This window comes from Quercus robur, chromosome 9 (genome assembly GCF_932294415.1).
Source record: "Quercus robur chromosome 9, dhQueRobu3.1, whole genome shotgun sequence".
NCBI lineage: Eukaryota > Viridiplantae > Streptophyta > Magnoliopsida > Fagales > Fagaceae > Quercus > Quercus robur.
In genome coordinates, this window is record NC_065542.1 from 8600286 (window position 1) to 8613151 (window position 12866).

The window sequence follows — 12866 nt, forward strand, 5'->3', positions numbered from 1 at the left end:
AACATATATTTATTTTCACATCGTATGGGAGTTTTTTTAAGTGAAAAAGAAAATAAATGAATGAGTATATTGAATTTTATTTAAAATGGATCTATATATATTAATAGGTAAAACTCAGAAAGAGTTCAATTAAAATTTATAATTGGAGTCCAATTTTCTACCATTTATCTCTACGATCTATCTTTAATTATTCCTTAATTTTGGTGCTACGTGGGGACTGCATAATATTATTAATTTCGGTGTCATCAACTCATAAATTACATATGGATTTACTTTGACAGATTTCATAATTTACTCTTTCAAAACCCTCTCTCCTTTTCTTAGCTCTTCCCCTTCTCAATTGCACGACTCTTCATTTCTCCAATTCTTCATGCCCGGGTTCAATTGCCTCTACCCTAAAAAATCAAAGAGCCACAACTATTAAATGAAAAAAATAAAAAATAAAAATAAAGATCTTTGTCCTTATTTAGAATTAAATAATGAAACCTTTAAGGGTCATAACTCCATTAATTAATTTGTCACTTGTATTTATATTTCACTAGCTGATTTCCCGCACGATATGCAGTGCAATTTATTATTAGTTTTTTTTCTTCAATATTTCAATATTGTAGCTTAACTGGTTGACCCATAAACATTATTATAAAAAAAAATAAAAATAAAAAGGTTCAAATCCTCACCCTAACTATCAATGTATAAAAACAAAATTAATAATTTTTATTCTAAAAAATAGTATTATTTAGTTCTTTTATAGACAAAATAGAAAGACAATCAGAGTAGTGTAGTGATTTGATCATACTATATATATGTGTTTACAAATTGAAAAATTGTATGATATAGTAGTTAATATAGATAGGCATGTTCCATGCCTACTACAAAAATACAAATATCCTTCAATTATTTTTTTTTTTTACATTCTTAGTTGTGTGTTACTAATTTTTTATTTTTATTTTTTGTTGGACATTGTTTCAGTTGTTGCAAAAACAACTGAATTTGAGAAAGAAAAAAACTACAATTCATATCAATTGTTTCTCACATTAAAAAAAAATTCAATTGCTTTTCATATAAATCTTAGAAAAATGATATTAAAATTTTATTATGCTTAAAATAATTAATATAACAAATAAACATATTTACTGTATTAGTAATCTTTCTAATTACATAAAGAGTTAGGAAATATAAGTGTTTAAGATTAATTTTAGTGAATTCATAATTATTTATTTTTCTATGGCCTTTGTGTCAATTGTTGTCAAAGCAACTAAACATGAAGAAGAATGTCATATTGTAAATAAATTATTATTATTCCAACAAAAAATTACTATTTCTTATATAGATTTTATAAAAATAATCATATAAACTCATTTAATATAAAATAATTAATGCACAACTTCAGATGCATTTACTCTATTGGCTAATTCAATGAGTTCATATTTTGATATAAATGCAAATCTTGTTGAAGTAAAAGTCTAAATAAAGATTGTAAGGGGGTGAATTGATCCACGGCCCAAAAATGACCCAGAATATGGCCCAATAAGCTCACTACAATAGATTTGTTAGAGAATAAGTTGGATATTGATCGCTTAACAAGTTAACATTAATCACAATGAGAAAAGATGCCAATGAGATGACTTAGACCACAAATTATGAAGAAAAAAAGATCATCGATCAGGCCTGAGGAATGTTTGTTATATATATATGTATTTCTTTCTTCTTTGAACCAATATTTCAGTTCTTTGTTCCAAAGCTCTCTTTTCTCTCTCTCTATTCTCTTTTTTTGGGGATCCCCTCATAATGATCTTCATTTCTCTTTTATATTTACATATAGATTATCTTAGTCCTACACTTGGAGGGCTAAGATCGCATTCCCAGGACTTCTGTCTCATCCGGAATGTACTAGTAAGTTTTTGTAGTGCAATTTGAGCTGTGCCACCGCTGGTCATGGTCATTTCCTCATTAATGCGGTTAAAGGAGAAGTTGTCATGCATTTAATGCAGAGGGGATAGCTTCTACACCCTTCTCCTTTCATCTCCCTCGTAACCCATGCCGAGTCTACTTTATTCCCTCTTTGCCGATGATTTGGTTCTCTTTGCCAAGGCCACTCTTGAAAACTGTGAGGTAGTTAAAGAGGTGCTTGACATGTTCTGTAAGGCTTCAGGTCAGACAATTAGTGGTGCCAAGTCAAGAGTCTTCTTCTCCCCGAATATTGATCAAGATAGTAAGGAAGAGTTGAGCTCCACCCTCGGATTTCAGTCGACGGACTGCTTGGGGAAGTATCTTGGATTTCTTATTAAGCACCGTGGGAGATCCAATCAGGATTTTAATTTCGTCTTAGATAAAGTTAAGAAGAGGCTGGTTGGTTGGAAGGCGAACCTTTTGTCTTTGGCAGGAAGGGCAGTGCTCATCCAAGCTTTTTCTTCGACCATACCAGCTTATGTTATGTAGTGCAATATGCTTCTTGGTAGGGTTTTGGAGGGCATTGATAGAGTAAATAGGAACTTTCTTTGGGGTCATCCGAAGATAGGAAAAAAATGCATTGGGTGGGTTGGAGGAAGGTAACAAGACCAAAAGAGCATAGAGGGCTGGGATTACAAACGGCTAAAGGAAGGAACACGGTTTTGCTTGCGAAGTTGAATTGGAGATTTCATAGTGAAAAAAATGCTCCATGGGCAAGGGTCTTAAGACTGAAATATTGTAATCATCAATGAGTAAATTCGAGGAATGAGAACCAGCTGTCTAGCTCAAGAATTTGGAAGGGTTTGAAAAAAGGAGAGGATACTTTTAGGAAGGGTGTTAGATGGATTCCAGGGTCTGATAGCAATCTTGACTTCTGGCAAGATAATTGGTCAGCTCTCGACCCCCTTAGACAATCCATCCAAGGCCCTTTGACCCGTGAATCATTGCATCTCAAGATTAAAGGTGTTGGACATCCGGGGGGATAGGATTGGTCAAACATCCAAATGGATCTGCCAAACAACATTAAACGGGTCATCCAAGCTACCCCAATCCCTCTAGTTTCTAGATCTGAAGATAAATTGGCTTGGAATTTGTCCTTTAAAGGTGTATTTGACATGAAATTAGCGAACCTTTTAACGCTAGAACCTGATATTGAAGCTCCATTCAGGGGGAAATGGATTTGGAAACTTAAAACCTTGCCTAGAATCCAAACCTTTGTATGGAAGTGTATGCACAAAAGCATTGGTGTGAGGGAATGCCTCTCGGCAAGAGGGCTGAACTTGGATATTGTTTGTCCTACCTGTCAGGTTGGTTCTGAATCGATTTTACATGCTTTGCGTGACTGCCCCTTGGTCAGAAATATTTGGCAGCAACTTGGTGTATCACCAGCAGATCCATCCTTTTTACAGAGAGTTTAGAAGATTGGCTCACCTCCAATTGTAAGGCTGATTCCAAGTTTGATGAAGGGCAACCCCAATGGCATCAAGTGTTCCTATTTGCTATTTGGTTGATCAGGAAAAATAGAAATCAATTTGTATTCAAAGGAAGACCTCAATGTCCTAATCTTGCTAAAGAAATAAAGGCTCGAGCATTGGAATATATGCATTGTGCGTGTAGCTTTACAGCTACCAAAAAATTGGTTTTGAGAAGGATCCGGTGGGAGAAGCCCGATACTGGATGGATGAAGCTTAATACGGATGGAGCATCTAGTGGGAGTCTTGGTTTGGCTGGAGGAGGAGGTGTAATTAGAGACGAGGAAGGGAATTGGGTCATTGGCTACGCTAGGAGAATTGGGTCAGCAAACAGTTTTCTTGCTGAGCTTTGGGCTCTTAGGGATGGTCTCTTCTTATGCTTACAAGCTCACATCCAAGCTGTGATCATTGAAATGGATGCCAAAGCCATTGTAGATGCATTCTCTCATCAGAAAAACTCTAATTCTATTATTTCCTCCCTTATGGATGATTGCCGGCAGTTGGTTTCTTAGATCCCTCAGTCAAGATTTAGACATGTCTATAGGGAAGTCAATAGATGCGCAGACTATATGGCTAAGTTAGGCACTTCTATGGGTTCTGATTTTACTGTGTTCTCTAGTCCACCTGTGGACGTCATTCCTTTCTTTGAGGCTGATAGCCATGGTCTATTTGTAAACAAGCTGTGCCCTGAATCTTGGCTTTCTGTTTAGTTTAATGTCATCCCCCTTTTTACCAAAAAAAAGAAGAAGATATTTTAGCTTCATGCACTTCTCATGGTCACTACTCGTCCCCAAGGTCAGTTTGTGCTCATCTTGTGGTTAACCAATGCTTGTCCCCGAGGTCCGAGATGCATCCTCGGAAATGATCTTGGTAGTCCATTTAAATGAGATTAGGAGCCTCGTCCACACAATGATAATCTCAAAGAATGTGCTACGTGGCACAACCCATACTCTCCAGTCTCCAACATAAGGTCTATACTTTTATATTGACTGGTTGATTTCTAATTTCAATCATTGTATTCATTAAATATTTTTGAGAAAAAAAATCATATTATAAATTGGCTCACTTTAATAGGCTTGTAGCTTGATAGGCTCCTCCCATCCTTAGTTCATGCCTCCCTCTTCTACTTAAAGAAAAAAAAAAAAAAAAACTTAGTTTAAATCTTGATTCAAATTAATTTGATTTTTTTAGTTAACCCCACCTACATAGAATAATATTCTCAGATTTATATAATTGGCAAAATATACAATTGATTACTTAAAAAAAAAGATTTAAAACTATGGTTATTTCATGATTATTATTCTTGCCATGAGCTCAAGACATCAATTAATTTTTAATGTAAATAAGATTCTAATATAAATCTTTTAGTTATAGACAATTTGTTTTTACCAATTTAACTTATTGAAATTTACCTATTCAATTAAATACTGATGTGCCCATATTAAGCTTGTTTGCCAAAAGATCAAAACATATAAGGAAAAATTTAATGGGTGCCTTAAGGCATTGATTTAGGAACTATTCATAAAAACTTTTTATAGGAAACTAATTTTTTTGATAGTTTTTTATATTTATCACATGACATCAATTAATTTTTAATATAAACGAGATTCAAATCTAAATATTTTAGTTATAGACAATTTTTTATTATCAATTTAACTAATTGAAATTTACCTTTTCAATTAAGAGTAAGTCTACAGGCACAAAGTATTGTACAACATTTTTACAAAATGTTGATGTGGCTAACCTCTTATTGGTTTTCATCTAAACCCATCATTAATATCACTTTTTCATTTACCAATAATTACTCATTACATTATATTTATCACATGACATCAATTAATTTTTAATATAAACAAGATTCAAATCTAAATATTTTAGTTATAGACATTTTTTTTTATCAATTTAACTAATTGAAATTTACCTTTTCAATTAAGAGTAATGCTACAGACACAAACTATTTTATAATATTTTTACAAAATGTTGATGTGGCTAACCTCTTATTGGTTTTTATCTTTTTTTTTTTTTGAGAAAGTTATTGGTTTTTATCTAGACCTATCATTAATATCATTTTTTCATTTACCAGTAATCACTCACCACATGAGCAGTTTGTAAAATTTTTTGTAAAATAGTTTGTATTTCTAGCATTATTCTTCAATTAAATATTGATGTACGCATATTCAGCTCCTTTGCCTAAAGCTCAAAACATACAAGGAAAAAATGTTAATAGATGCAGCATTGATTTAGAAACTATTTATAGAAATTTTTTATAGAAAAAGAAAAAATTAATTAACTTTTTTGACAATTTTCTATATTTTTTATGACAACAGTATTAAAATTTTCTTAAAATAAGTAGTAACAAATGTTCTAAGAGCACCAGTTAACCGACCATAGGAGAGACATGAGCACACAGCATAACTTTTTTTTGATACCAATAAAACAAAGTCATTACACAAGTTCTGGAGTAATCCAGCTCTGATTTCCTGGGATGGTAGCTGCTAGTTCAGCTGAGCACACAGCATAACTTGAACATTCTTTAATAAACTTAAAAAAACCAAAAGTCAAAAGTACAACAACAAAAACATTGTACAACTACGAAGGAAAGCAGAGGATAAAAACCCCAATCTTCCTCCACCTATATATATATACCATACAAATCTCTCTTCACACGTATCTCACAGTGTATCTCACTCTGCAGAGAACACACATAACATTTTGCTCCGCCATTTCCATTCTTTCTCTCTAGTAACTGACTGTGAAAACCCAAAAAGCAAACCAAAAATGGAAATTTTCTACTATTTGTTGTTTGGTGGATTGGGAGCAGTGGTGGCAGCAGTGGAGCTGAGCAAAAATAACAAAGATCGAATCACGACCACACCTGCTTTCAATTCCTTCAAGAACAATTACCTTCTTGTTTATTCTCTCATGATGGGTGAGTCACAGTTCCAAAAACCAGAGCTTTACATTTATAATTCATTTATAGATCATCTGGATCTTATTTAGTATACCTCTCTTCAGATCTCACTGTATCTTTTTTAGTTACTTTGAGATCTCAGTGTGTGTGCTTTTTTCTATGTTTATGTGTAATTATATGTCTGTATGTATGTGAGTTTGGTGAATTTAGATCTGATCTGGTCTCTGTGAATTACAAAGTCCCTTTAGAAGAAGAAAAGAAATTCTGGGTCTTTTTTGTTTTTTAGATTTGGGATATGGTGGCATTGTGTTTTGGTGATCTGGGTTTTGTTGATTGAACATTTTGGGAGTGCTTTTGTTGCTTTTGAAATGTGGGCAAAAGTGTTATTGAAAGTTTGTTGCTTTGATTTTGAAGTGGTTGAGACAGTGGATCTGGATTGCATTGCTGAAGTTGATGGTATCTGGTGTAGATTAGGAATTGAGGGAACAGAAGGTTTTGCTCAAACTGAGCTTTGTACCACTACTTGGCTTAGTTTGAAAGCTTTTACTTTTTGAGGATCCATAGCTGACCCAAAAAATTTGGGACATGCACCAATGGGTTTTGAACCCACAACTTTGCCCTCCACCCAATATTGTGGGAGGACGAAGTGCCATTTGAGCCACAGCTCTCTTTCATTGTTTTCTTGGGAACCAAGAGGAGTGTTGATGTTTTTGGACATCCTCTGTTCCTGTTGTTCCCTATGGTCATTGGCGTGGTATTATTATGTTCTGGTCTGTGAATGATTGAGTTGGTTGGATCTAGTTAGTTTCTAAACCATAATACTTGCTCCGCAGTGGATATATTATTATTTTCCTCATCAATATGTACTTTTTTGGTTTATGGTAAGCACTCTTATAAATCGACATTATTTTGGCTTATATTGAGTCACAGGGATTCATTAGGAAGAAACATGAAGTGGATATAGATAAAAATTTGAAGATCTAACACTAGTTACTCTAGAAAAAAATAAGTATTCGATATTGGACATTTTAATTTCTAGTTATGTAGTCACATGAACCCGTTTAAATTTTGATAACAATTTTTTTTGTTTAATAAATATTGATGAATGAAAAACTATCTTAAAAGCAAATCAAAGTAAAGGGCTGAACTAGCCAAACTCAGGCTCAGGGTTTTACAGCCTACCAATTAGACTTAGCCCAAAAATAGATAAATGAATAAAAAGCTTAATGAATAGACAGGTAACAATTATTACAGAGAAAGCAACCTAAGGGGAATCCCCTAATTCATACAAGGAGTCCTATTTCTTGTTGGAATCTTTTGTTCACCCAAAACTGGTAAGCCTGAATATTATATCTGCAATATTAGACTTCATGACTGCATCTTCATCATTATGGTAATCAAGGTGTATGATAAATTGATCTTGCATGTAATTATAAATATCAATTCTGGTTTTAGTTGAAAAGGAAAAAAGTTGTTTATGTTGAAGTTTCTGGTGATAGTTGTAATTCTTTACCTAATGGATTACTGTTTATGCGGCAATAGCTGGGGATTGGCTGCAGGGTCCTTATGTCTACTATCTTTATAGTCAATATGGTTTTGGAAAAGGGGAGATCGGACAGCTGTTCATTGCTGGGTTTGGTTCATCCATGTTATTTGGGACAATTGTTGGATCTCTGGCTGACAAACAGTGAGATTTTCATAGAACTTTGTTGTATTTTGTCTTGTGTTATTGATTGAATTCAGTTTCTCATGATATTTTGACTTCATGCACTTAATGCAGGGGTCGAAAGAGGGCATGTGTGACGTACTGCATAGCATACATACTGAGCTGCATCACCAAGCATTCTCCTCAATACAAGGTTTTGATGTTGGGCCGTATTTTGGGAGGTATCGCCACTTCTCTCCTATTCTCAGCTTTTGAGTCATGGCTTGTAGCAGAACATAACAAGGTGAGGGGTTGTTGCTTTACCCTTTCATGTTGATTGTTAACTTGCAAATTCACATTCAGTTGTATGGTTGATATAAATGTTCTGCTGGGTAGTCAATGGGGACTGCTTATCACTTGCAGCTGATAATGTGGAGCCATTATGCTCTCTTTGTGTTTGAAGGTAGGTGAGTAATAACGTAAATGGTAACTTGTATGGTTTAACCCTCCAGGTATTTTGACTGACCAAGCAGAGTATACGGATTTTTAATTTTCCAAAATCTACGTAGTCTCTATTTATCCCCCACCCCCTTCCCCCAACAGGGAACCGGCAGGGTGGTCAGTGAAAAATTAATTTTGTATCTTTTCAATTCCATATTGACATAAAATTCTTTATATAATACCTATCAAAAAAAAAAAAAAAAAAAAAAACTTTATATAAGCAGATTTTCCATCTCTATAGTTAATCCAAGCGTCTGGTCTGATGCAGTCATCGGCAGTAAGATACCCAAAAGAGACTGTAAACATATAATTAATGAGAGTTCTCAATAAATTCAATGTAATTAGCAGAAATAGATATTTATGCTACTTGTCAAAAAAGAAAACATATTTATGCTGCTTATAAATTTTCCACACAATTATTTTAGAATTCCATTTGCCCACAAGTTGTTTTAAATTCTAGAATATTGTAATTAGAAGGAAAAATAGTACTAGTACTCCAAGGAAGAAAACAAAAAAGAGGAAGAAAGAAAGGTTGCTTCCTTTCATGGGTGTCTGAAAGACTGAAACCTGGAAGCTGGACTGTTTGAAATTTCTTCAATTTAACTGCCTCATTCTGTCCTAATTTAATTATTTGGAAACTCTTTCACAATGCGATATTATCAGTGTCAGTGTCCTGCTCCTGCTTCTACTTCTACTTCCTGAATTCATTATTTGGTGTCTGAAGGATATAGTTTGGAAATTATCACATTTTCAGCTTTTTTTTTTTTTTTTGTTAAAACCAACTTCCAGTATAATTAACAACCGATATTTGATATCTTCTATGAATGTTATCTTCTCATATTAATAAATATTAATTGTGTTTTCCCCTTAATCTGTGCAGAGGGGCTTTGAACAACAATGGCTGTCAATCACATTCTCAAAGGCAATATTTTTTGGCAATGGTCTTGTTGCCATTATTTCTGGGTTGTTTGGTAATTTACTAGTTGATACGTTTGCTCTTGGCCCTGTGGCACCCTTCGATGCTGCTTCCTGCTTTCTTGCTATTGGTATGGCCATCATTTTATCATCATGGACAGAGAACTATGGAGATCCTTCTGAGAGCAAGGACTTGCTAACCCAATTCAGGGGTGCTGCTATGGCGATTGCTTCTGGTAAAGTTCCATTTTTGATTATACATCTGTTTTATTCTTTTTAAATACAATCATAGTGTGTGGATACTGAAAATAGATCTTCAAGAGTACATATCTTTAGAGAGTGTTTGAGCCTGCATCAAGGGCATATCTTCTGATTATTCCACCCAGCAATCAATTATGCCATTCAACTCTTGTTCAAAAGATTGTTATGCTTCTGATCCTTAACATGTCTTAAGATGGTCCCGTTTACTGTGGCAAGCTGTTGGGCCTGGTTAGCTATTAGCTTGCCATTTTTTCTAATGGTTTTGTTCAGCCTGTGTATGCATTTTATAAATACTTTCATGAAATCGTCACCTTCTCTTGGATCCAGGATATTGTGAATTAATAAGTCGATTTTGATAAAAATAAAAGATCATATAGCAGGCTAATTTTGGTTTCTTTGCCTTGCTTGTTCTTCTGTCCTCCTTTAGTATTACCTTTTGTGGTTTAGATGAGAATATTGTGTTGCTCAGTGCAATACAGCTTGCCATTTTTTTCTTATGGTTATGTTCGGCCTGTGAATGCATTTTATAAATTCTTTCATGAAATCGTCACGTTCTCTTGGATCCAGGATATTTTGAATTAATAAGTTGATTTTGAGTAAAATAATAAATCATTTATCAGGCTGATTTTGGTTTCTTTGGCTTGCTTATTCTTTCTTCATTCTCATTGTGTATTTATATGTTTCTGTGAAGTTCATTTTCTTTATTTTGCTTCATTATGTTTCTCCCTCATTTAGTATTACCTTTTGTGGTTTAGATGAGAAAATTGCATTGCTTGGTGCAATACAGTCACTGTTTGAAGGTTCAATGTATACCTTTGTGTTTCTCTGGACTCCTGCTTTGAGCCCAAATGACGAGGACATCCCTCATGGTTTCATCTTTGCGACATTTATGTTGGCTTCAATGATGGGAAGCTCCCTTGCATCTCGGTTGATGGCCCGCTCATCACTTAGAGTAGAGAGCTACATGCAGATTGTTTTTGCAGTCTCTTCTGTCTCTCTCCTGCTTCCCATTGTGACCAGTGTATGTCATGTTTCCATTATAGCACTTTGATATTGACATAGTCTTATACTCTTCTGGTGTCTTCTAACTTCAGTAATTCAAAACAGTTCATGGTGGCACCTTCCAAGGTGAAAGGTGGAAGCATCTCATTTGCAGGCTGTATTCAAGTTGTTGGCTTCTGTGCTTTTGAGGGTTGTGTGGGAATATTCTGGCCGTCCATTATGAAAATGAGGTCCCAGTACATTCCTGAGGAGGCCAGGAGCACCATCATGAACTTCTTCCGCATTCCTCTCAATATTTTTGTGTGCATTGTGCTGTACAATGTATGTTTGCTTTCCTCTAAATGCTTAAATATATTGCTTGATTTGAGACTTTATTGGCTAGGGCATGTGTAGATAGCCTCCCACTGTTTGTCACTGACTAGTTCTTTTGGTTTGTCTTTAAAGGTTAATGCGTTCCCCATCACGGTTATGTTTGGCATGTGCTCAATTTTCCTCTTTGTAGCATGTTTGTTGCAGAGGCGGCTCATGGTGATAGCAGAAAAGCCAAGTATAATTCCTAAACTATATAGTCTCGCTACTTTTATTCAGCTTTAGAATTGGATTGTATCATACTTCATTCAGGCTTGTGTTGTGTTGTAATTGTCCAAAATTAAGTCCATGAATTACAATATAACCCGAATTCTAATCCAAACTCTAAATGTATGTTCCTGGATCATCTGATTCCCGTTACTTATCATGGTATTTTGGTGCTTATAGTTGACTGTGTTTGTATTTGTTACAGAGACACAAGACTGGACATCATTGAAGGAAAAAGATACTGAGGCAGACCCATTAAACATCTAATTGATTTTGAGCAACAGAACTAGGAATTTTCGAGAGGTCGGAAGCGGCTGATTGAGGGTGTATTCATTTTATAGTGATGGCTACGTTATGTAAAGATAGTGCGCCACCCAGCAAAGGAAGGGAGAAGGGGTAGTCAATCTTTCTGTAATTGTTTTCTGGCTGTCACTAAATCAACATGGCAGTGGATTAGTTATCTCTTCAACCATTCTTCAGGGAAGAAAAGATTTGCTTTTATAATGCCGATGCTATTCTTTTCTAATAGAGATCTATAATTCTATATAGTCTGTACTGATGGAGAGCAATATTTGTTTACATTTTTGTCCATTAATATGTTGATTGAAAGTGCACTCATGAATTAATGCTCTCAACATTTTTCCTTGAATAATGAGTAAATGTATCTTATCTTAGGTGTTCAATTCAATGTTGATGTCATTATTTTTTGTGTACAAAAATTTTATTATAAGTGGAAGGGAGATCACAATTCTCCCTTGGGGTATGGCTTATCAAACATTGACAAGTTTCATACAACCAATCATATATCATATATAATTATAAATCTCTCAATCAAGAGCACTTGATTTTGTGCCATCTATCCTTCTAATGCCCTATTATTTGGAGCAAAGTGTGTTTAGATTTTAAAAGCACACAAATTTTCTACCTAGTGTCCTTATTATACTCTAATTGTTTGTTAATTGTATGTACATGCAAATTCAAGTTTCTTAATGTAGAAAATATAAAAAGACTATTCGAATATATTATGCTTCTATGAGCAGTTTTTTGCCAAATTTCTAGAGTTGGCTCTTGGATCTTGCCTTTTTAATTTTTTTTTTCAATAATATTTTTACTGCAATTTTTTTGGGTTAAAATACAAATTGAATGCGAAATTCATTTTAGTGCTATAACTTTATTTTCGTTTAATTGAATTTTTTAAGTATCAAATTTATTTAAATTCAGGCATTTTGCCTAATTTTGTTTTAAAAAAGTACCCTTAAAAAATATTATTTCACATGAAAAAAATCTATAGATTTACTAAAAATATTTTATAGATTTTTTTTTTATCAAAAAAATCAAAGCCAAGTTCTCTTGAAAATTTATATTCATTGATTTTGTTAGTGATTTGCAATTTTATGAAAGAGTGAAATGACTTGTTTGGTTGTGTTGTAGAGTGAAATGACTTGTTTGGTTGTGTTATTTAAACATGCTGTTTAAATAACACAACATGTATTTTCACAACATTTTTTCACCTACTTGTATTTCTATAACATTTACATAACGTTACTAGAACAATATTACCAAACAGGAAAAATTGCCCCTACGTTGGTGAGCACGAGTCCATTGGTTAGCCTATTGTTTGAGATTGATAGTT

The 12866-nt window shown here is 34.0% G+C and overlaps 1 protein-coding gene across 1 annotated transcript; it reads left to right on the forward strand.

Moving 5' to 3' along the window:
• Positions 1-6079: 6079 nt before the first annotated feature.
• LOC126699636 (uncharacterized) lies at positions 6080-11921 on the forward strand. Its single transcript, XM_050397578.1, has 8 exons — positions 6080-6351; positions 7876-8020; positions 8114-8282; positions 9360-9630; positions 10411-10676; positions 10763-10978; positions 11102-11204; positions 11439-11921. The coding sequence occupies exons 1-8, from the start codon at positions 6201-6203 to the stop codon at positions 11498-11500; spliced, it is 1383 nt and encodes a 460-aa protein (XP_050253535.1). The 5' UTR covers positions 6080-6200; the 3' UTR covers positions 11501-11921.
• Positions 11922-12866: the final 945 nt, after the last annotated feature.